Source organism: Apis laboriosa, unplaced genomic scaffold (assembly GCF_014066325.1).
Source record: "Apis laboriosa isolate Shangri-la unplaced genomic scaffold, ASM1406632v1 scaffold125_cov141, whole genome shotgun sequence".
Classification (NCBI taxonomy): domain Eukaryota; kingdom Metazoa; phylum Arthropoda; class Insecta; order Hymenoptera; family Apidae; genus Apis; species Apis laboriosa.
This window is the reverse complement of record NW_025221145.1, coordinates 921,732-948,380: the sequence shown is the minus strand read 5'-3', so window position 1 is coordinate 948,380 and position 26,649 is coordinate 921,732. Positions and strand designations below refer to the sequence as shown.

At 19.0% G+C, this 26,649-nt stretch overlaps 1 protein-coding gene across 1 annotated transcript in view; it reads right to left on the bottom strand.

Moving 5' to 3' along the window:
• LOC122720319 overlaps positions 1–9,776 on the bottom strand; it is a 32,576-nt gene extending 22,800 nt beyond the window's left edge. Inside the window, exon 1 of the mRNA XM_043946942.1 lies at positions 9,707–9,776. Coding sequence (XP_043802877.1) covers positions 9,707–9,776 — 70 coding nt within the window. The remainder of the gene's footprint in view (positions 1–9,706) is intronic.
• Between the last annotated feature and the right edge of the window lie 16,873 nt (positions 9,777–26,649).

The window sequence follows — 26,649 nt, the reverse complement described above, 5'->3', positions numbered from 1 at the left end:
CGTTTCACTATTTGAAAATTTTTATGATGCAATTCTGTTTGCCAGGAAAAATAAAAAAAGGACAATAATCGTTTCGAATGAATTCAATCTTTGATAATTCTTTTGAGCAAAAACAGTTGAAAAGAGATTTTATTTTATTTTATTTTATTATGTCGTATTTTTTTTTGCATTACAAATAACAATTATTTTGTAAGAAAAATGATCTTGGTTATTTTTGTTTCTAATTTCATTTATAAAAGATATACAATGATCCGAATAAGAGATAATTTATTGTAAATTAATCTTAAGATATATATGTATAAACATTTAAATTTGTCACAAGTTTGTTTGAAAAATTTAAGATTTGTGAAACAAATGAATATAAATCAAGAATTTTATAAAATGATCGTAATTCTCTTTTACAAAAATGTACATTGAAATAAAATATAGAAATATAAAAATAAAATAATAATTTTAATTTTAATTTAATAAATAAAATAATAATTTTCTTCAAGAATAATTTATATAACTATAAATAAATAAATATCTTAAAATTTTTTTTAAGATAAAATTTTTTTTAAGATTAAAAAATTGAAATCTTTTTTTTTATTAAAATATACATTGTTCATAAATTATTTCAGTCACACCATTTTTCATATTTTATATTTCATTTAACAATATTGAAGATGAAGAAAAGAAAAGAAAATAATTGCAAACTTTCAATATTAATTTTATATTATTTTATTTTCTCCAAATTATTGAATTTCATTTTTAAATTATTCTGTCATTTTACAATTATATATAACTTCAATTTCTCTTATCGATTTATTCAACAAATTTAACTGAAGAAAGCCAAAGGAACTTACAAACTCGTAATAATTTTAGTTCTCTCCAACTACTTACTCTCCAATTACTTTATTTTCTTTAGATTATTTTGTACATTTCAAATTATCATTTAATAATTGTAATTTGCAATTTTCATAATTGATTTATTCAAAGAAAGAAGAATTAAAAATAATGATACCTTCAATGTTTATTTTCTGTTTCCTCACTATCTTCAATCTTTTTTTAGCTTACTTTACTTTTCAAACATTTATTTAAATATTAAAAATGTCCAATGTTCATGAAATTTATAATCAAAGAAAAATTAAACATAAATCAAATAAAATCGAAAAAATCCAATTTTATTTTATATTTTTCCATTAATTAATTTATTGAAAAAAAATTACAGAAAAAATTATAAAAATATTTATGGAAATAGACGAATTTTGTTGAATATTTCATGCTTTTATATATTTGTTCTTACTTGAAAAATGAAAAATTTTAGAAAATTCCAGATATTAAAGTACGAATATAGAAAATCAAATTATGTTTACTCATTGTTGCTTTTATATCTTTATTGTTGCATTTTTATGTTTCTATATAATTTTAATTGATTTCATCAAAGTCATTCAATAAATCAATAAATCAATTCTGGTTTAATTTATCATAGAACAAAATATATATGAATTTCTTTTCCTCCTTCCCTATTCTATTACTCTTTTTTGCATAATCTACACGAACATGTGTAGATTAAATTATATTAGCTCCTTGATATACGCATGGGCAATTCTTGTCACATATATCCTCGTACTAGATTCTCTCTTGTGTTAATACAATATACGATTCACAAAGTGTTATTCATACAATCGGAGTGAATTTTTATCATATATTATTTTTCTCCCAATTACTTGTTTCTTATTCTGTTGTTTTGCAACTCGTTTTAATTTAATACATATTTAGTTAATACATATGATAACGCTTGATCTTCTTTTTCTCTTCTGAACATTTTGAACATTTCTCTCTTTGAACATTTCTCTCTTTGAACATTTTTTTCTTTTTTTTATGATTTATTACTATTTAAAACTGATTTGATCAATATGAATTGTTTAAAGATTTCGACATGACAATTTATTGGCGTTATATTGTGACATAGAAGAAGATAAAACAAATTTGTAATTTTTATAATAAACTATTGGTATTCATCAAACGAAGAATTCAAGTTCAAATAAATATGAATTAAAAAATTAATATTTTCAAAGTTGAAATAAAAATCTAAAAGTGAATCTTTTTTTTAATGAACCCTTTTTTTATTCTCTTATAAAAATTTTTTCAATTACATAAATCATTTTAAATATTATTGATTTTAGATTTTTAAAATCAAGTTTATTTTACGAGACTTGAAAATCTATTTTTGATTTTTAGCAGAAAAAATTTATTAAACTGAAATTTATTAAATCGAAATTTTCTTAGGAAAAATATGATTTGAGAATACAAATGAATGTTTAATTGTGCGATAAATGAAAATATTAATTTTAATGAAAATAAAATTTTCATTTTATAAATATATATTTTATAAATACATTTTATAAATAAATATAGATTAATATTATTTAACATTTAGAAATATATATAATTTACAATGATTTATTGATTGTAATATTTTTCATTCGAGAAAAAAAATAAAACTAACTGTTTAAAACAGAAAAAAAATATTTGTGAGATAATGAGAATCTATATGGACACGGAAAGTCACAAAATTACGAACATAATTGTACTTATTTAATATAACAGAATAAATAAAAGATGTTAAAAACTTATTGATTTAAGTAAAAGTTAAAATTTAGAAAGAATGCAATGCGTCTGCTTGGGTTTATGGGATGATCAAATGTAATAAAGTGATTAAAAAATTAATCTTTATGAACAAGAATCGTCTTTTACTATAAATGCGTAAAATTTATAGATTTAAAAATTATGTAAGATTATAGATCACTATGAATTAAATCATAAGAAAAATAGAAATTTTGAAAGTGTAAAAAAAAAAGCTTCATTTCTATTATAGTTCAATTATAATTTATACTATTCAATTATAAAAATATTTGAAGCGAATTTTATTATTTTTTTTTTAAGAATGACAATTTAAAAATGGTTTTAAGACAATTGTGTTTGAAAGATTTTGTCAAAATGATAAAGCATAAATAAAATAAAATCCTCGAATTGTGACATAAATCAAGATTTCAAATATTGAACAGATAGTATAGGATGATGCTGCCAGAATAGTTTTTGAAAGAAAAATTTGAAGAATACTTCGAATTGTATATTTATTAAAAATAATTCGATGTGGCTAGAGTATCAACGTGATCTTGAGATTTGAGACGATATTTTCCAGTTATGCCAATCTCAACGACAATCATTCTTGAGAAGAATTATTGCAAACGTTGAAAAGAATTATTTAACGCTCTTCAGTTTCCTGAACAGCAGATTTTGTAGATGGCATAGCCTCTCAGTTTCATTTTAAGAATTTTTCTTAGATAGAGTATTGCTCAATTAGATTGTAGATAATGTTATTGATCGCTTATGTATCTCATCAAAGATCCGCAGAACTTTTGAAATCTTAGAACTTTCTCAGCATCAGAACTTTTTTAACCTTCAAAACTATTTGAATCTTAGAATCAAAATCAGAACTTTAGAATCTTGTGATAATTTAGTAAACGTAAACTTTCATTAGCATACTGAATTTTTAATCAGTTTAAAATAGAATCAGTTTAGAAACTTTATTGATAGCGAATTTTATATAAAATTAATTTTATTATTATATACCATATATTAGCTTTAGGAATAGATTGAAACTAATACAAGAAAAAAAAAATATTCAATTCTATTTCATCATTATAAAATCTTAAAAATAATTACATCACAACAAAATAAAAAGTTAATTTTTTAATTTTATATTTTTTTATATTAGAAATTTGGTTAAAAAATTAGTCCATTATAATAAATCAAAATCAAACACATAATTGTTATTGATAATATGATTTTTGCTTTTCTTCTTTGAGTTGTAATTTTGATTTGATATATGTATAATTTTTATATATGTTAACTGCTGCTTTAAATATGATATTAATTATTTTCTTTTAAATTAATTGATTATTTGTTTTGAGACTTTTTATATAAAAAAAAGAACTTATAATTAAGTTGTTATGATTAAGCAATCTAATTGCTTAATTGCTATCTAATCAAATTGGATCAAATATGGATATCGATTTGATAGATTTGAAGAAGTATTGACATTTATTTTTATACAAGATATAATAAAATAAAATAATATTTATTTCTATATATATTAAATAATTATATAAATAAATTCTAATAGATTTTAATATATACAATGTCCCAAAAATGGAAGAATTGTTAAAATTATCCCAGGAATCTCTAGTATTTCCACATTTTTTAAACATCATGTATATTAAAATCTATTGGAATTTGTTTATATAATCACTTAATATATATGAATATGAATTTTATATATAATGAATATATATATAATGAATTTTATTTTATCAAATTTTTATATTTTTCATTCGTTTTCATTTAATTAATATTCTTGTGTTTTGATTTGTTTTATTTTTATTTATTTTGATTTTATGGTAGATTAAAATTTCTAAACTAAAGTTTTATCGTACGTAAAAAGAGAGAATTGTGATTAAAAAAGTCACAAAAAATTTGATTGATTTAATTTCCGATATTGATTTGACTTCAGAAAATCAGAATATTCAATTCAAAATCAATTTTTATTCAATTTGAATTCAAACTTCGTCTATAAGTTATAAGTATATGTGTATATTTATAACTATATTTAATTTATAAGTATAACCATTTGATAAATTTGATATACATTTAGAAATATTATTCCACTGCTTATAGAATTATAGATTAATCGTAGTTGTATTTTATAATCTTTCTAAGAATCTTTCTAAAAATTTTCTTTTTTGAATTTTTTAAATAAATTAATATTTCTTAATAGATTAATATGTTTAATTTATCAACTATTGATTTGTTTAATTGAAATTTAATAAGAATTTTTTATAATTATAGAATTAATAATTAATTTAAATAAATTAATTTTAATGTTTATTGTAAGTCAAATTTTTTTTAATACTTTTAAATGCAAAAATATAAAAATTGTGATGTGTAAAAAAAATAAAAAAAAGTTTAAGAAATTGCTAACTAAAATGATGAATAATTCGTCTTTAATAATATTAGCTTCAATTTATTCCTGGAATTATGATATATAGTAATAAAATTAATTTATTACAAAATTCGCTATTAACAATGTTCTATTTTAAAACGCTTAAAAGCAAAATATGTTAATGAAAATTTATGTTTATCAGTAGATTCACAAGATTCTAAAGTTTTGTTCGTTCGAGATTATAAAGTTCGGAAGATTAGATGTAAAGTTCAGAGATTTAAGAAATTCTGAGATTACAAAAGTTTTGATTTTAAAAGAGTTCTAAGATTTAAATCAGATTCAAGTTCTAATGTTCAAAAAATTCTACCAAATCGCTCGTACTCTCTAAAACTCTCTCCATATTCATCTTCGAGATGAGAGTCATCTTCAATAAGGCATACAAGCATCCAATATTATCATGAACTAATCTGATTAATTGATATGCCCAATCTAAGGAAAATTCCTAAAATGAAACTGAAGAATTATACCATCTATTCCCAGGAAACTAAGGAGTATTTGCAATAATTCTTCTCAAGAATAATGCTAATTGCCGTTGAGATTTTCCATAGCTGGAAAATATTGTCTTAAATTCCAAAACCATGTTCACATTTCAGTCAGATGAAATGTTTTAATAAATATACAATTCTTTTAAATTCTCTCAAAAATGGCATTGTCCTCATAATATTACTCTGTATCATCTGTTCCATCTATCCATATCTCAACAAATAAAAAGATTATATTAATTTTAAACAAGTGTCTGATAAATTATGAATGAATACATAAATATGTATCGCATTATACTGACACAATCGCATGAAAACGGATATAATCATTCAGAATTAGCTATAATTTCTAGTGCAAGAGAGAAAGAAAAATGCTGCAAGAATCACGTGTTTGCATAAGAAATTATTGACTTAAGAGAATCTTATAATTTTGTTAAGTGTTGTAGATTCCAAAATCTAATGTTTATGGACTTTTGAATTGCGTTTCGTATCTTCATGCCAAGATGATACACATATAATAAATATAAATAATTAGCGTTTATTCTGTACTTATTTATTATCGTTGATATACTTACGCATTTTAACATATTCATATTTTAATAAAGGAACGCAAATAATTTATATAGCCAATAATCGAATTGGTGGAAATATTTTAAAGAAAAAGAGTAATGTTATTTTCCTTTTGATTCTTTCTATTCTTATTTGAATTGTTTGAATGGGAAAATATTCTATATAGAAATGCGATACGATCAAAATTTTTTTAGTCGGTAGTCGATCGAATCCTCTCTTGTCTATTTTATCGGATATCGATTTGAATTTAAATAATGCAAATGGCTATCTATTCGAATGAAAAGCCAGTGAAGAAGATACAGCTTAGATCTTTGGTTAGATTCTTGCTGGAAAATTGCAAAAATAAATAGATTCACGGAATGAGCGAAATATATTTTTTGGCAGAGATACTTTTCAGAGAATTCCCAAGGAGAATTTGGGAACTAAAATAAGAAATAGTTAAGAATAGTTTTTCAACAATTCGCATGAAAGGTCATTTTTGTAGAATTTCAAATGAAATTTGAGATCGTTTGAATTTTTCGTGATGGAAATATTCTATGTTAGTTTTTATTCATGATTAATATTTTCTCTTCTTTTTTTTTTTAGATATATTTATTTATTTATTATTGAATTATATTAATATATTAATAATCATTAATTATTATATATGAATTATATATTTTAATATTCAAATTTTTTATAATAAACTATAACTAATAATAAAAATTTATATACATATAAATATATATTTTGATACAAAATATTATTATACTGAAATTCACACAATAAGAAAAATAACTAAAAAATTAAATGGCAAATATATTCCATGCTTTATTTAAAATAAATTAATTACTTTTTGATGTTTTGGACTTTGTTTAAATTGAAATATAATGTAAAATTCACGTGAAATTAAGAGATCTAAATTATCATTTTACTAATTTTGTACTCGTTTAAAAAAATATAAATTTTTCAATTTTGCAATTTTTGCTGATTTTTGTAAAAAATAGTTATTTAAATTTTTATCTCGGAAATTATTCATCAAATTATCAATTGAATTCATTTTTTGTTATTTTATAATAGAAAAAAAATGATCTTTTTAAATATATAAAGATAATTTTATATATATTTTTTTTGAATTGGAAAATTATTAAATTGAAATTTATATTATAAATTTTTATTTTTTAATTTTTAGTTTAAGATTATTGTTTAAGATTATGTCAAAAAATCGAAAAAAATATCGTATTTTTTGAAGTTTTTTATAAAATAATTTATGAAGTAGAACAAAATACATAAGTTAGAATTTCGATATTATTTCGATATTATTTCAATTAACAAAATAATGAATTAAAGAAAATAATTTTGCTTTATTCGTTATGAGTGTATGAGAGTCTATAAAAAGATATAAAATAAATATATATATTTATTGTTTATATTTCTTATTTTTAATAAATACATTGATAATTTAACTTTTTTATTATATATAAGATGTAAGATATTTGTTTTATCTAAATGTAATAAAATATATTTTTTAAGAAAAAGAAAATAATATAAGAAAAAAATATATGAATTAAAGATTATTAAATAATTTATAAAATAATTTATAACAAAATATTCTAATAAGGAAATATATTATGTAAAATTAATTATTTTTTTATAGATATAAATTATATAAAGATCAAGTTTAATTTTGTAAATGGAATCATATAATTTTTATTGTATTAATCGATTCATAACTCGTTATTTCCTAAAAAAATAATTTAAGTCAAAAAATCTTTATCTTATGAAATATTTTAATTCGAAGATACTATAATATTTTTTATATATTTAAAATAATGATATTTTTAAAATAATGATTTTTTCCGATATAAATAATATAATATTTTTTAGTAAAGAAAATAACGAATTGCATTGATTACTGTAAAATTATATTTAAAATTATATATTTAATTATATATTATGAGAAACGAAAATTATCTTCATATATGTTCACAGAAAAAATATTAATATTACATGATATTAGGTTGTATCACATAAAATTGTCAATTTTAGAATAAATGACAATCAATTGCGACTTGTAAACTCCACTTAACCTATATTTTGCTTAGTATATTTTGACATTGTCCTTTGTCATATTTCCTTTGTGTAATAAGTTCTTTTTTGTATTAGTTTAATTATTTTTTGAAAAGTGAACAATATGGTATTATCGAACGAATTTAGAATATAAAATTTAGAATATATTCCTATATATTTAATTATTAAATTTAAACTGGGCAGCTTAAGTATATCGAAATATTGAGTTAACTTTCAGAGAGGATTTTATTAATGAGAGGATCGTTTGGTGATATGATGATTTAAAAATTCAGATCTAGAAATAAGAAGAATCTTAAAAATGAGTCCTGAGATAGATCCATATTAATTCCATATTAAACAAAAATAAATTATAAAAATAAATTATATAAAATAAAGCTAAAATGTAAATTAATCTGCAAACAAACATGCGCAAAATTAGATATATCTCCAATGAGTTTTCAAATAGTTTTCAGACATTTGAGTGCAATAGACAATTGGGTATAATAAAATGAAAAATATTGAAAAAGTGGGTACCATGGGAATTATGTGTTCGTATCTGCAGTAGTAGTATTGTAGTAGTGATGATAATTGTTAAGTGGATGGATATATGTATCGAATACTCTTTCAAGATGTATGTATGTGTGTGAAGAAATTAATGCTTGTGACTATAATCTATTTCATATTGAATGGACTATATTAGTGTAGTTGCGATATCTATAAGAGAGCTGAATCTCTCACAATGTTATAGTGAGCAATCGTGTCCGACATGGTCAGAACATGTGATAGAACAAAACTATCTATGTATTCGACGATCAAAATACAATCTGTTCACAATGAGATTTTCCTTACAAGTAAAATTTGTGTCCTCAAAAAATTCCTTTCTAGTTTAATTGGAAGAATCACAGACTCCCGAACATGATAATAACGAATAATATCCCAATCAGTACTTAATTCGTAACATTCTCAAATTAGAAAAAAATTCCTTGAATTAGAATAATTGGTTGTCGTTGAGCTGTTTCGTTCCAGCCGTGTCTAGAATATGTCATCCTTGAGATCAGGCTTCCAGCAAAGTTGAAGTGTGTCAAAAATATAATAATTATAGGTATTAACTACCTTCTTGAATACGACAATCAGATGACATCATCCTTTGTTTAGACTTAATAGAGATCACCGATTGATAATAATAGAAAAGGATTTCTATATGAGGAATTTCTCTGAATAAGCTTTATAAATCTTGCGAGCAATAAATGTTTGCGAAAAGTGTATTTATCACATAAAGCTCAAAATAGTAGAAGTTCATTTTTGAATAGAATTATTATTTGTAATGAAAAATGAATATTATATAATAATCGTACACGATCTGAATAATGGTTGAATGCTAATAAAAATCTTAAATAAATTTTTGAAACCGAAAAAATTACTGCCGAAAAAAGTTATGATAACTATATAGTGGTCTGTAAAGGGAATAATTCTTTTGTTTTTCTTGAAACAAAGAGATACCATAACAGCATTGCCAAGAAATTGGTATGCATCAAAAATTGATGAAAAAATAACTAACCAACATTAGTCAATAGACATGGATCTATTTTTCTGTATGACAATGCTTGATCGCATACACCATAAATCATTCTATAAAAATTAGCTGAATTGAAATATGAAATCTCATTTACTATATTCACCAAATATTTCATCAATCGATTATCATTTATTTTGTCATTTACAATTGTTTTTAAAAAATAAAATATTCGATATTCGAAAAGTTATAATTGCAGTATTCGAAAAATTTTTTCACACTAAAAGCATGAAGTTTTTAAATGTAATATATCAATTGGAATTTTGTTAAGAAAAGATCATTAAAACCAATGGCTCATATTTTCAATAAAAATTATAGATATATATTTTCGAAAATATATTGTTTTTCTTCTGACCAATAAAAATGACAATGTTGTGTCTTAATATATCTTTTAACCAAACTACCAAATTATCAAACAACTTATATATAAATATTCTTGTCATAATATTTTTTCCTTAAAAGATATTTCATTAAAAAAAAAAGATATCCCGTATATATATATAATATATACGTAATATAAATACATTCGTGAAATACTTCTAAATATTTTTAAAATTATTTTGAAAATAAAATTTCATGAAAAAGTTTATTTGTTTATGAATATGATATCTACAATCATGATTACGGTATTCTTTTTTTAATTCACAATTTTTTAAAATTATTTTTTAAAATTAATTTCTCATCGGTATCAAAACAAAAATATCCGCGGCTAACAATTTCTGCAACAAAATTGTTCATTATAATTTTTACTTTTTCTTCTTGCGAATAGGACCGCAATAGCTCGACCCTTGGTTAATTAAAGTCGCTTCTCAGATGCACATTTTAGAAATAGTTTCTGAAGTCGTTTCATTTTACATTCGTTTCTGTTCGCATTCAATTAAACAATTCTGTTATAAACTTTGATCACTGCCTCAATTAACAAATAAATATTCTTAGAAAGTTCGCATTTAATACATCCGACATATTCTGCTGAAAATAAATAAAATATCACACAATTTTTTTTTGCTGACTTCAATTAAATTTTTAATACGTTATTTAAACATCGATGAATTTTATCCATTGTGGTTTGTAAAATAAAATAAGTTGAAAGTTAATGAATAATTATTGGATATAAGAATTCTGTAACTTATTTTATAATTTATCAATTTTATAATTAATATCATCGATTTAAATTTTAGAAATTAGTCATGTCCCGAAAAAATTAAAAAATAAAATTTCAAAGAAATGATAATATTTTAGAAATAATAATAATTATAATATATTTCATTTATTGCAAAATGAAGTAGATACTTTTAAATAGTAAAATTTTTGAAAATAAAAATCATGTAAATTAAAACAGTTTGTAAATTAATTAGATGAAAAAAAGAATATTGAAAAAAGAATTGAAAATTTATTTGAAAAATGAAGCATTAAAAAAAAATTATTATTTTTTATTAAAAACTTTTCAATGATATTATTTACATGATTTATTTAAAAATTTATAAGCAATTATTAAAATTGAAAAAAAATATCGGTTGAAGAGATTTATATAATAAATATACAATTAATACAAAGAATAGAGAAATAATTAAAAATTATAAAGTACAATAGCAATTTTATAATCGAAAGTTTAAAACGATAGATTTAGAAAAGAAATCAATTTAATCAGTGATCAAATTCATAAAATTTAATCTGAAATGAAATCTTATATCAGAAATGCTAATAATTATTTCGGAAAATATCGATCTGAAAAATCTAAATAAAATGCTTTCAAAAAAGCTTAATAATTAAGAAAAAAGATAATAATTAATGATGAAATTATAATTACTCGAGTTGATTTTTTCAAATATATTAAATAGAAATAATTTTATAAATTTAAAAAAGTTAAAAATTAATAAACATTTTATAATTTTATATATTAACAAATTTTATTTTATAATTTTCAAGAATATTATTAAGAATGGATATAATATTAAAGTATAACAAGAATCTTATATTATATTTATTATTATATTTATATTTTATTTATATTAAATAAATTTTATATTATTTATAATATTATTATATTTATATTTATTTTTTATTATTAAATAGTAATCACATTATAAAATTCGCATAATATATTTTAAGTTTTATTTTTTATTATTTCAAATAGTATATTTCGTATACTATGCTTTATAAAACTATAAATGCAATTGAATTTTAATTTCAAAAATTCAACATCAATCAGAAATACTTATAAATTTTAGGTATTATAAAGTTATACTTTTTATCATATACACGATATTTTCTTTCCTCATTGGCGTGATGGAATGGCCTGTATTTTTCGAAAATGATTTCTAATGGTGAAGATTGTAATGTTTCATGGCACGCAATCTCACGTGCCATTAAATGTTCTATGTTGATGTTTACGCACATTATGTCATATTATTATACTATGCATCGACAAAGTATAACAACGCGACACAATTTCGTCAATGTTTTTATGTTAACTACACTGAATAAACGTTCGTGCCTGCATGAAATAATAATTGCGCGGAGGAATATTGTAAAGAAATAAGATTAACTCGTTTCTATGTTACAATCTGTCATAATATCATAATAAATAAGTATCAGTTATTTTTATTAAATTAATGTGTGATAATTACTTAATGATTTTATTTTTCACAAATTCTGTTATATTATTAAATATAAAGTATGATATGTAAATCCATATGAATTAGGAACAGAATTAAGGAATTTTTTTAAAATAAATATTAAATTGATTAATTTTAATATTGTAATGTTCGTTTTGATTTTTTAATATATAATATAATAATGAGAAACAAACAAACAAACAAATAAACAAATAAATAATGATAATGACAATGACAATGGCAATGACAATGGCAATGGCAATGACAATGGTAATGACAATGACAATGACAATAATAATATATTATATAGACATTGGACATGTAATGATTAATTATAAATAATTCAGAAAAAAATATCTCATTGAAATAAACATACAATTAATACAAAGAATAGAGAAATAAAAATTTAAAAATTATAAAGTACAATAGCAATTTTATAATCGAAAGTTTAAAATGATAGATTTAGAAAAGAAATGAAATTTTTGTCTATTCTTTTTATTATTTTAAAAATATGATATTTTATTTAAAATATATAATTTAAAAACATATAACTAAATTATATTTAAAATATATAACTAAAAATTCTAATAAAAAAATTTTATTATTTGAAATTATATTCTACGTAGCAAACAATAAAGAAATAAAATTTTACATTTTTTTCATAATATTATTTTTTAAATAGCAATTATATATATTATTATATATGGAAAATCTATATAAACATATAAATTTCGAATAATTTTAAATTTTATATTTCAATTCAAAAAACTTAATATTATTTATGCAATATTAACTTTGCACAAATGAATCAATATGTTTTCTCTATTGATTTTTGTCATATTATGATTCAGTATTATAATATAAATATGCAGGAACATTATGCATCATTCCATTAACTACAAATTTTTGTATTTTATTTTATTCTTCCTTCTTGATATCATCAAAAATATTTAATTCAATCTTTGAAAATTTGTCTATTTTAGAGAATTCATTCTCAAATTTATGTTAGTTCGTGGAGCTATAATATAGTAATATAATATAGTAATAAATAATAAATAATATAATGTAATAATATAGTATATAATATAGTAATAAAATTCATTTGTTACAAAGTTTAAATGATCAAGAGCAAAATTCATATACTAATAAAAGATTATATCATCACTGAATGAGTTCGTGATGTTCTAAAAGTTTTGTTAGTTCGAGATTACACAATTCAAGAGTTCTAATTGTTCTAGTAACTTTTCAAAGATTGAAAAGTTCAGTGATTTTATAAGTTCAGAATATTCGATAGTTTAAAAAATTCTGAAGTATACAGGATTCTAAGGTTAAAAAAAAAAATTCTAATTTCTTTGAATTATCAAAACGTTTATACCCTTTAAAATCTCCTCTATGGTTATTTTGTAAGATCGCTATCAATAAGTATGGACCAATTAATTAAATGACATTTCCAACTTAAGGAAAATTCCTAGAATTAGAATGAGGTTATGCTCATTCTAATAAACTTACTGTTTCTGCAGGAAACTGATTCGCTATAATAAATTAATACTGTAATAATTTTTTTCAACTAGAATGATGTCGATTATTGATGAGATTAATATGGCTAGAAAATTTCATATTCACACTCCACACTAATATCGTTTTTAAGCAGTTATAAGTGGATAAATATAATTATAAAAAATAATTATAAAATAATATAAAAATAAATAATTATAAAAATTTCTGTTTATTTCTGTTTATATTCGATATAATTTTTCAAAATTTAATCAAATTAATAATTCAATGAAATATAGTTTTGATTATTAGACATTCATTCTAATATCAAAAATTAAGAGATTTTTATTAATAAGTATATACTTATTTTAATAAGTCCTACAATAATTTTGTAGACATTATGCAAGTACCAAAATATAAAAAATCATTATTATTTTTACTTTATAATGTTTATGAAATGAATTGCATTGAATTTAACTTGAATTTATATGGAAATCAAGTAAATTTTATTATTTGAAAATAGCATTCAATTTCAATTCTGCAATTATTTTGGATTTAATTATTATTATTGATCGTTCATTTTTATATTATTTTATTATTTATTTTTTATGTATTGGTTCAACGAGTTTTTTTTTAATATTTACGAATAGAATCAAAATTAAGAAGTTTTTGAATCATTTTATAATTTTTAAGATCATCTTTACACCAAAATTATTTTCTACCAAAGTATAAGAAAATTGTAGTTTCAGAAAAAAATTACTTTAAAGAAAAAAAGATAATATTAATTAAAAAATTAAATTAATATAAAGATAATATAAAGATATATTATAAAGATAAGATAAATATTAACATGTTCTAAAGATTTTAAGTCGTTAAATATTTTGAATTTTATTTTTGTCGTTGATTTTTTACTACATTTATTTTCTTTTTTGTAATATATTTCATTATTTAAAAACAGAATTAACAATAATTTTCTTAATCGCAAACTCTTGACTTCATTCTTATCACTGATAGTCATTCTTATCCTGTTTATTTTTTTGATTTCTATGAATACTAAATTCATTTCTACGCAAATTCAATCTCATTTATTTATGTCAATGATCTTTTCGCGTTTAAAAAATCGTGTATAATTTTCGTGTAATTCAACTATCGTTTCAAAGAATGTTCAAAAGATTAGGAGAAAGATAGAAATTAAGTGATTCGTCTGAATAAGCGCATTTACATGGCATGTGTAAAGCGTATTACTCTTACAGACACGCCACGATTGTACTTTTACCTGTATGCATAGAGAAAGAGAAATGGAAAAGAGGGATACAAGTTCCGTGCTTAGAATTGTGATTATATGATTACTAACCCTTATGTCTTTATTCAGCAGAGGTTCTCTACTCATGTACTCTCTACATATACTACACTCTGATAACATATAATGAAATTATGTTTAATAATTTCTGGTTTGTGTGCGCATGTGCGACATTCGTTCGTTTGTTCATTCGTAAACACTGATGCTCATTTTCGCTCGCTTCATATTATGAACAACACGTTGAAACAAGACAAAATTTGCATTGTTAATTGTTTTCTTATGATTCTGACTCTGTAAACAAAAGATTACCTACCAAGAAAAGATCTCCTTTCATTACTTAATGTTTTTCCTTTGAATTGGGTAGATAATCTAAAAATATTTCTTGGAAATTGTGAATTAGGCGAAATTTGAGCAATTCTTGAGTTATTTCACAATTTTTGGATTTATATTTGAATTATTATTATTATTATTATTATTATTATTATTATTATTATTATTATTATTATTATTATTGAATTATTTTATTATTGTTATTATTATTTATTATTTGAATTCTTGAAATTATTAGAATTTTAAGTGACATAAAATTAAATTATTGTTATATAATAAGTCAATGCTTTTTATAGTTATAATATGTATATATTTTGGTAAAATTCTTCCAGCATATACATAATAAAATAATAGTAATTAAAATAAGAGTAGATTTAAAAGTTAATCAATAATATTTTTGTATTCTTTTAAATTTAAAATTTTTCTTAATTTTCTTAAAATTTAAAATTTAGAAATATACATTGTATATATCATTTTGGCGGCATCAATCTGTACTGGCACTAGATAAAATAATTTATGATTTCATTATATCATGAAATTTATTATGTCTTGACACTTTTTTATATTGCATATTCATATTGCATATATCAAGTTATAAATCATATAAAAATTTCTCAAATCATTATATGGAAAGAAAAAAGCTGCAGGTATATATATTAAGTAATTTCATCTCAAATTTTATCTAAATTTATATAAAATAATATATATTATATAATTTCTAGAATTAAATATCCATCTTTCATATTAATAATAATATTAATAATAATTTGTAATAATTTAATATTTTTTTCAAGAATTGAAAAATATAGGATCTTTTAGATTTGTTATCATATTTTTACATTGTTATCATATTTTACATGGAAAATATTTTAAAAATGTTTATTGAAGTATTTTCAAATATTTTTTATATATATTTAAGATTATTAATATAAATTATTATATAGTATGACTTGATGTTCAAAAAGAAATTATAAATTTTATATATATTCTAAGAATTATGAAATACTATGTTATTATAATATCAAATTTTTTTATTAAATTAATTCTATTAAGTACTCATAATCAAATATAATTTTGTGAATATCATTATGATTAAAATTCAATCAATCATCAATGATTTTATTTATCATTTATAAATCATAATAATATTTTTGCATATGTAATGTATTGCATGTATAAATTTTGTTTCATCATTCTGATATTTGTATAAAAAACATAATAATTAAATTCTATTTCTCTCTTAAAATTCAAAATTAGTCTTTTAAATAGAAAATAATTTCAAGAAAATCAAGTATTTATTATGAAAGTGGAATTAAAATGAAAATTATTTTGATAATTGCTTATAGAGTTAAGATTTATGAAGCAATACATAATTGAACAAATGTTATGTTAAAAGTTTTATATTTCATATGTGATAATACTGTTATCGATGAACTTTCAAGCGAAATCAGAAGTCATAAAAATTATTCATAAGTTCTTAATTTTTTTTAATTTTTTCAAAATTAAATAATAATCAAAATAATTAATAAAAAATCTTTTTGCAAAATACAAGAACTTTTATAATTAAAAAAAAAAGTTTATGTATTTAATAATTAAAGTAATTTTTAGATTTTATCTAAAATATATATCTATACATCTATATATACATACATATATATCTATATATCCATATTTTTAATTGCAAACATTAAAAATTATTTTAATTTTGTAGTTTTAGTTTTAAACAATGAATGAAAAAAAAGATATAAAAAAATTTTAATATATTTGTATATGTGTTTTTGAATCTGAAGTTCTTTTTGTTTATATTCTCATTTGTGTTTAAAAATTATTTAAAAAATGTTTTAAATATCTATTTGTTGCAATAAAATATTTAAATTTGTATATTATATTATATTATATTTTATATTATATTATATTTTTATTATATTATATTATAATTTGTATATTATAGTTTTGAAGTTTTTATGTATTATCAGATAATAGAATGTAGCGAAATTATTTTTTTTTAACAACTATTCAAAGGTAGTAAATATATAAGTTTTATAAATAAATTACACATTTAGAAGAGCATTATATGTATACAAGAATTTTAGTAAATTGTAAACGATCAAAAAAAAAAGAAAAATTGTGTTTTTTTTTTACAATTTTTAAAGAAACTTTGAGTTGTTCATTTCCCAATAGATATTTTTTCCAGTTTCTAAATCACTATGTCTGTCTTTTTACAATTGTTATAAAATCTTGAAAAAAAATTATTATTGTTAAAATTTAAAAAAAAGACGATTTATCAAATAATTTTTCTATAATTATTTTCTCACTTCTATTTTATTGGAGAATTTTTTCTTTGCAGAGAAACAATGCCACCGATAATATCATTGTAGCTTTCGCACAATTTATTTTATGATCGCATTATATTTTCTTTGCAGTTTCCTCTCTTTATATTTCTTTTGTTCAACACTTTTCTTCGATTTTTCATTTTTTTGTCCATAAATTTTTTTTATTTTTTCACTTTCTTTTTTTTTCTTTTATCTTTCATTTTATTGTTAGTAAAATATTAACATTTTTTTTTGTATTTTCGAATTTACTTTTTCAATGTTATATTCAATTCTCTTTTCTCATTTTATGAACTTTTAAGTTTTTTTTTTAAATTTTTGTTTTACATATTTTTTTTTCGTTTTATAACTTCGTATGTTTTCATATGCTTTCTATTAGATTCTTTATCTTATTTTGAAATCTTCTGCAAGAACCTTATTTTATTTTTTCATTTTTACATCTGTCATTGTTAGATTTTTTTGATATTTATATACTAATATACTAATTTTATGTTATATGTGCTTTTAAATAATTAAACATAATATCTAAGATTAATCAATTATTTTAATATCAATAATAAAGATTATGTTCAGATTTTAGTTAATTTAATTTTAACTAATTTAATTTAGATAATTTAATTTTTACAGTTTATTTAATTTTTATTATTATATTTTATTAATTTTTATTTAATTTTTATTATTACTCTTGAAGTAATTTATAGGCTATTAAATTTGATGTCTTTTTTTGTGTGTGTTAAATTTCTATAATATGAGTTTTATGTTGACTAAGTTTATTTATAAACCTATGTTTTAATCTTTATATTAATATCTAGGTACGTTTTTCTTAAAATAATTTGTATCTTTCTGATTTATATTTTATGATAAAAAATACAATTTTATTATGAGAAAATAATTATTTTTTTATTCATCATCATATTTCATTAGAATAAATGATATTGACAATTTTAGATATTGATGCAAGAGTTAAAGTATTTTGATAAGATATATATTAGAGGAATTATATTAATTCAATTAAATATTATATTAATTAAACAGTATTTAAATATTTTTTTTATAAGAAATGTTAGACAGCTCGGAAATTCAAAAAATTGAAACTTTGCATATAACTAAAATAAATTATACAACACAACTTTATTTTTCGTTCGTGTCAAAATTCGATTTAAAATGAAATAAAAAAAAATTCAGAATTTTCTTTTTTGTAAATTATTTAAAAAACGAAATGTATTAAAAAAAAAAAAAATGAAAGAAAATTGTATCGTTTTATTATCGAATTATATAAAAATATCTTTTAAAAAATCCGTAGTCTTTGAGTTCCCATTCCTTAATTTTTTTTTATCATACATGCTTTTGGATTTTTAAAATACTTATATATATATATATATATAAAAATAGAGAATAAGGAAATTTAAATATATATATATATATAAATAGAGAATAAGGAAATTTAAATACTCATTTTATTCATAAAAACTATTAAATTATTGTAATTAAATTTAATATTAATTAATTAATTATTTACATATGTAAATTAATTAATAATTGACTAAAAATAAATGTTAATTATATAAATATTGCAATAATGAAATAAATATCTTAAAAAAATTAAATTTAAAAAAATTTTAAAATTAAATTTCATAAAAATCTCATTAAAAAGTTTCATTAAAAAATTTTTTTCTACAACTACAAAAGTCAAATATATGACAGATATGAAAAAATTATTTTAGCATGTATAGTAAACAAAATTTTTTGAAGTTGAGAATAGAATCTTGAAAACTACAGATTTTTTAAAAAAATTTTTACGCAATTTAATAGATATAAAAAATATAAAATATAAATAATAAAATATATAATTTATTAATATTATATAATATTATATTAATATTATATTAATATTATATTAATATTATATTAATATTATATTAATATAATATTTATTAATATTATATTATATAATTTATTATTATTATATAAATTATTAATTTATTAAATAAAATATATAATTTTTTAAATAAATTTTTATTGTTTATAATGCATATATAATATATATATAATTATAATAAAATAATTTTTTACATAAATTTTTGTTTTTCAAATATTTCATGAAAAAGAAAATTTTGAATTTTTTTCAAGGAATAATTTTATTCCTTAAAATCTTTTGGTATATACAAAAAATAATTATATTACTCTATTTATATGTGAAGTAATTTTTTTTTAATTTCTGGATTACTTAATTTTTCTTGTTAAATTTTTTTTCACCAAACCAGAATTATTTTCTATTTAGTTGTGTCATTATATTTTTTATATTTATACAATACATTTTATATTTTATATAATAAGTGAATTTTATCCAATTTTTTATATTATTTCTTTAAAAAATATTTTATATTCTTTATAATATATTTAATTTCCTTTATATATATTTTATATTTTTTATAAAATATTTTATATAAAATATTTTAATAAAAAATTTATAAATTTATAAATAATTAAAAAATTAAAATTTAAAAGTAAAATTTATAAATAATAGTTCGAAAAGAAAATTTACTTTTGTTCAAAATACAAAATGTGATATTTTCCTTATTTTTAAGAGTTCTTTCATATATTTTATTCATATTTTTTTCTCTTTATTCTATTCATATTTTATATTCTATTTTTAGTCTTCGTTCCTTTACAAAATTTTTGATATCCTGAGATTTTTCAATCCTTTTTTCTTCTTTATATATTTATAAATTATATATTTTACCGCCTTTTAAAGTTTTTTTTTATTTTATTTTGTGATATTTATATTGAAATTATTTCTCTTTTTGTTTAAGAATAAGACTCTTGTATACAGTTTTATATTTCTTTTCCAATTGCAATTTTCAATTAGAATATACAATGATGTATGAAATCCAATTGTTTGAAATTAAAAAGAAAACAAATTATTAACTATTTTAAATTAACAAATTAATTATTTCGGAACAATATTTTTTATTTATGATATCTTGTTAAAAAGAAAATATTGTTTTCATGTTTTATAAAATATTAAAATTAAAATAAATAAAATATATCATTTTAATATAAAATATTAAAATAAAAAATTCTATTTCATTATAATCCATGACTAATTCAAAGTTATTACTATTTAATTTATTATTATTAAAAAAATTCATTGCTTGAAATGAAATTTCACTATAACTTTTAAAGATTAATTTATAAATAAACTTTTTTTTCATTATTTTAATATGTATACACAAAGTGCATAAACAAATATTTTAAAGAAGTTATAAATAGCGACATCTAATAATTTATTTATTAATCTACAATATTATGAAATCATCGAGTAAACTTTTTTATAGCAAATGTCAAATTATGAGCTGATTATTTATCATCGTGTTGAAGATATCTAAACAAGAATTTTCGTTTCAACAAACTTGTCTTTAAGTTCCAGTGATAATTCATCTTTGTATTTTAAATTCCGATATTTCATAAAATACTCCGACCCAAGTCGTTGAATTTACGACAAATCTGTTCTGTGACTACATTTCTACGAACATTTCTACGACTACAGAAGTTCATTTAACAGAATGAAGATGATTTCGAGTTTCATAAATATCATTCTATTCAATTCTTCTACGAGTTTTATGGTAGCTTCCATTTAAATATCGTTGTTTTATCGCAAAAAATATCTATATTTATTTTTTATCTTGTGTGTTAATATATTGATATGAAATAATTATTATATATAAAATAGTTTTTTTTATATCTATATTATGATGTTACATTATATTAATTCATTATTATACGCGATAAATATTGATAAATAAATATTGATAAATATTTGTTAATATTGATAATATATTGGTAAATATTGATAAATAAATAATCAGTTTATTTTTTATTCTTTTGTTTTACTGTTCCAGTATCATTATAATAATTATAATAATACTGAATTTTTATATTAACACAAAATAGAGTCTATCTATGAACATTTATTAATGACTTTTTATTATTTTTATTTTTAATTTTAATTTTTTTTAATTTTTAAAATATAAAAATACATATATAATACATATAAATACATACATATAAAAATATAGATAATAAATATAAATAAATGTAATATATAACAGATTATTAAGTAAAAATATAGCTTTTAATAAAGAATATTATTAGAAAAATTTTTATCTGAAATTTCTTGATTTTGAATCAAAATCTGTTTCTAAGTCAACTGTAAATAGAACTCAAAATTATATGTTGTTTTATATATCAATATATATGTAAATCAATTTTATATTAAAACAAAAATTAAAACAAAAATATTTACCGTAAGATTTTTTTTTTTATATTAAAATAAAATGTTTGTGACAAATGACTTTTATAATATTTTTCACATTTTTTTTTAATGATCATAATATTCACTATTAAATTAATATAAGTTTCTTGTTTTTAAATAAACATTAATAAGCGTAAAAAGTTAGTTTAATCAACAAATTTTATCAATATTATTTTAATTTCATTTTTAAAAAATTAGTTTCATTTATAAATATATTTTAAATTATAAAAAATTTTTTAGATTATGATGAAATTCAAAACATGAATAGATATATAAAAAAAATGTTCATTAGAGAAAAAATATATTTTTACTATTTTATTATTTATATGCAAAACATTAATATTTATAAATATTTGAAAATAGTTTTCTAGAGATCAAAATTAAAAAAATACAAAAATTGATATATGAAAAATGTTAATTGAGATATTAAGTTTATATTAAACAATTTGTTTAATATTAAATAATTGTAAACGAAACGAGAAGTAAATAAAAGTTCTATTTCTGTTTCACTTCATCTGACATGAATTTAAATTGTTTAAAATCTAATAAATAATCGATTTTTACACCCATTTTTGTGTTTCTCTAAAATCGATCTTTGAAAGTATATTAGACATTTATATTAACATATATTAATATATATATAATTATTTTCTACTTGATATAAATTTCAGAAATAATGAGGAAAAATATGGATATTAGTTTAAAATGATTTTGAAAAAAACTTTATTTTTTATTAAATGTTTATTATTTATTAAATTTTTATTATTTATTAAATGTTATTATTTATTATTATTATGTTATTATTTGTTATTATTTATTATTAATTAAATTATTATTATTTATTAAATGTTACCGTAAGATTTCTTTTTTTTCAAAAACGAATTTTTAAACTCTTCTCACTCAACATTGAAGATTTTAATTTGCATGAAGATAATTTGAATTCAACATTTTCTTTGACGTATATATTGCTTGGATTTATATATTAATATATATATGCTTGATTGATAATATAACTAACGTGGTTTGACTGGACTACGCATTTCGTAATTATATTTTCTAATAACTTAACAATATATATATAATGAAAATTTTTGTAAATGAAAATGTTGCTTGAAATTACTTCAGGAATTTCCAGTTAATGGATGTTTTCATATTTTTGAGACAATAGATTTGTATATATAATCTTGAATATCAATAATATTAAAATCAATGTTATTCTTTCATATAATGATTAATGATTTTATTATTTTTCTTATAAATATATAACTAAAGAAAAAATATCTATTATATATTATTTATTATATATTGGAAATTGAGTTATACCTATTACACATATTTAAGAAATGTAAATATCTCGTAAATTCATTGTGAAATTTATAGTATAATAATATTAATTTTATCAACAATGCACGCATATTAAACTTTTATTTAATATTTTTACAAACATTTCCTTATTATTCCTTCGCTAGCATTTGCAGTTTTCATCCCAAATTCCTATTTATTTATGACGCTTTTGTCGTTCGCAGAATAATAATAATGTTAAATATAATTACGATAAGAAATAATTTTATATACGATGATGAATTTATACTAATATTATATAATAATACATAATAATAATATTACATAATAATAGAGGGATAAGGGATTTACGCGCAATTTGACATGAGAAATTCACTTATTTTTAAAGGAATTTTCAGTTGTATGTCGCATTGTCAAAATTCTGATTCCTGTTTTATTCAAAAAGATTATCTTATTCTGTGTTTTTTGCATATTTTTGGTCATTGTATTATAATTCTTATGAAATGAAAACAATATAGAATTCTAAAAGAAAAACTAGAAGTTTAAATATAATTAATGCATGAGTGTGTGTACATAATGTATGAAAAAAAGGAGCTTTCTTGAATTTTTTAATTCTTTTAAATATATATTGCAAATGTGCAATACATTTAAATAAACATGTAAAACAAAAAATCTTGATATCAAAAATTAGAATATCAAGAATAGAATATTTTATACTTCGTTCGTGTTTTCACTATAGTGCAGTATGAGTTCTAGTGCTAGCTGGACAAAATTAATTTTCAAATATATAAAAAATAATTGTTTTACTGTAATGTATAACAATCTATATTAAAACTCTTACGCAAAATTGCAAAAATTTTAAATCCTCTTTTTAAATGTTTATAGATTAAAAATATTCATGTATAGATAGGCAACTAATCGATAACTAATCGATCATATTTCAATAGTTGAGAAATATTCTGTAAATTTATTAAAAAATATTTAAATTTCAATTTTATGATAGATATAACATCTCGAAATATATATATATATATATGATGGATATAACATTTATTTTAATTTAAATTATCAATTATTTAATTATTTAATTTTTTTAATTTAAATTATTATTATTTAATTATAATTTAATTATAATATAAATTATAATTTAAATGAATTTTTTTGTAAATTAAACTTAAAATTAAGTAATTATTTCATATTAAAAATTTATATATAATGATTTGCTAATGTTTTATTATATGTTCCACATAACATTGTTCACGTAGCAAGAATTGAATATATGAAAAAATTTTCTATTTTTTTTTACTGTCATATTTGATTTGTAAAATTTTGCAAAATTATATTAAAATTATTCTTAATGTTTATGACCATTCATGACATGTGAGCACAATCGAATATTCGCCATTTAATGAACTTTAATTTTATTAATTAATAGCCATTAATTTATGAATTAATCTTAAGATATTTTATATTATAATATATTATATTATATGCATTTTTATTATTGTTTATTTATTATATTTTAGAAAAATAAGTAATAATAATAATAATAATATTTCTAACTTTAATCGACAATTTTTCTATTCCTTTTAATTTTTAAGCGTAAATCAGTATGCATAAATTTTTCAAATTTCTAAAAAAAAATCTGAAATTACAGGAATTGGTATAACATTGATAAAAAAATATAGGAATTTTATTGCAAACTTTGTCATCTGGTTATAATATTAATATAGAATTATTAATATTAATTATATATAATTAATATTAATATAGAAAAATTGACACAATTTAATCATAGCATAAGAAATTTATATTTAAATTTATATCCATTATAATATGCTATGGATATAAATTTGCACAAATTATTTTATCATGCAAAAGTATTGTTCCATTTTCTATACTAATAATTAGTTAAATGTCGAAGGAAGCGCAAAAACAAGATTCAAAGATTTTGTAGATTCAGAGAAAAACATATTCACAAAATAAGATTAGATACAAATTTTGATCTACTAATAATGTTACTAATAAGTTCCGATTCAGTAATAAACAATTTTCGACAAAAATGTATTAGTTTTAATCCATTATTTGAATCTGAATCTAATAAATTAAGTTTAGTTTAAGTTAATAAGTTAAGTTTGTTAAGAGTTAAATTTACAAGAATTCAAAAATTTATTAAAAAAATATATAGATAAAGAAGAAGAAATTAACATTGATAAAAATAATGAGAAATCATTAAATTCAGATTCAAATAATGAATAAAAGTAACTTTTTAATTGTAATTAAAAAATATATATATTTTTAATGTTGCAGTTCATATTTAAAAAACCGTAATTTTGTTTTGTTATTTTCATTTTTCTTTAGATATTTATTGATTTTTTTTTTATTTTATTTTAAGTTATATTATATCTTTTATTTTTTTTTATATATTTGTATATTTTTGATGTATTGATTATTATGTATTTTCTTTTTTATTCTATAATCAAATGTAATTAATTCTTTTTTATATATTTAATCATATTTTTATGCTATATATATTTTTAATGAAATAATAAATTATAATAAAAAGCAATATTGTTTTCTAAAAATTAAATTTTTATATAAGTTCAAACCGGAAAAAAAATTTTATTCAATTAGCACTTAATTTTCAAATCACTGTACGCCGCATGAATATTCTTATGATATCTTAAAAATCAAAGTATTTTAAAAATATATCATATTCATTTATTTAAAAATTATAATTATAATTGATGCATTTTTTCTAATATTATCAATATTCTCTTTTAGGTACGCTGAAAACTTTGATTAGTAAATACATGCTTTTTGAATTCAAGTTTTTTTATAATACTGATATGCTGATTGAATAAAGTGCAATGATCATTTTACAAATAAATTCATTTAATCAAAGAATTTCAATTTTAAAGAAACATTGTGTATGTATATATATATATATATACACACATATATACACATATATATATACACACATATATATAATAATATACATATATATGCGTACACAATGATGCGATTTTTTTGTTGAAAGTTTTTTTAAAGAGTGAAAGTTTTCCGAATTTTTTATATTTTTTATCAAATTTTAAATAGTAATTTTTTCTGGGAATTTTTTTTTGCATTAGAATATTAAAGCATTAAGATTAAAATAATTAAAAATGACTTTATTCTAATTATAATTATATTATTTAAAGAAAAAAAATAAAAAGTTTTGTTTTAATAATAAAGTTTTA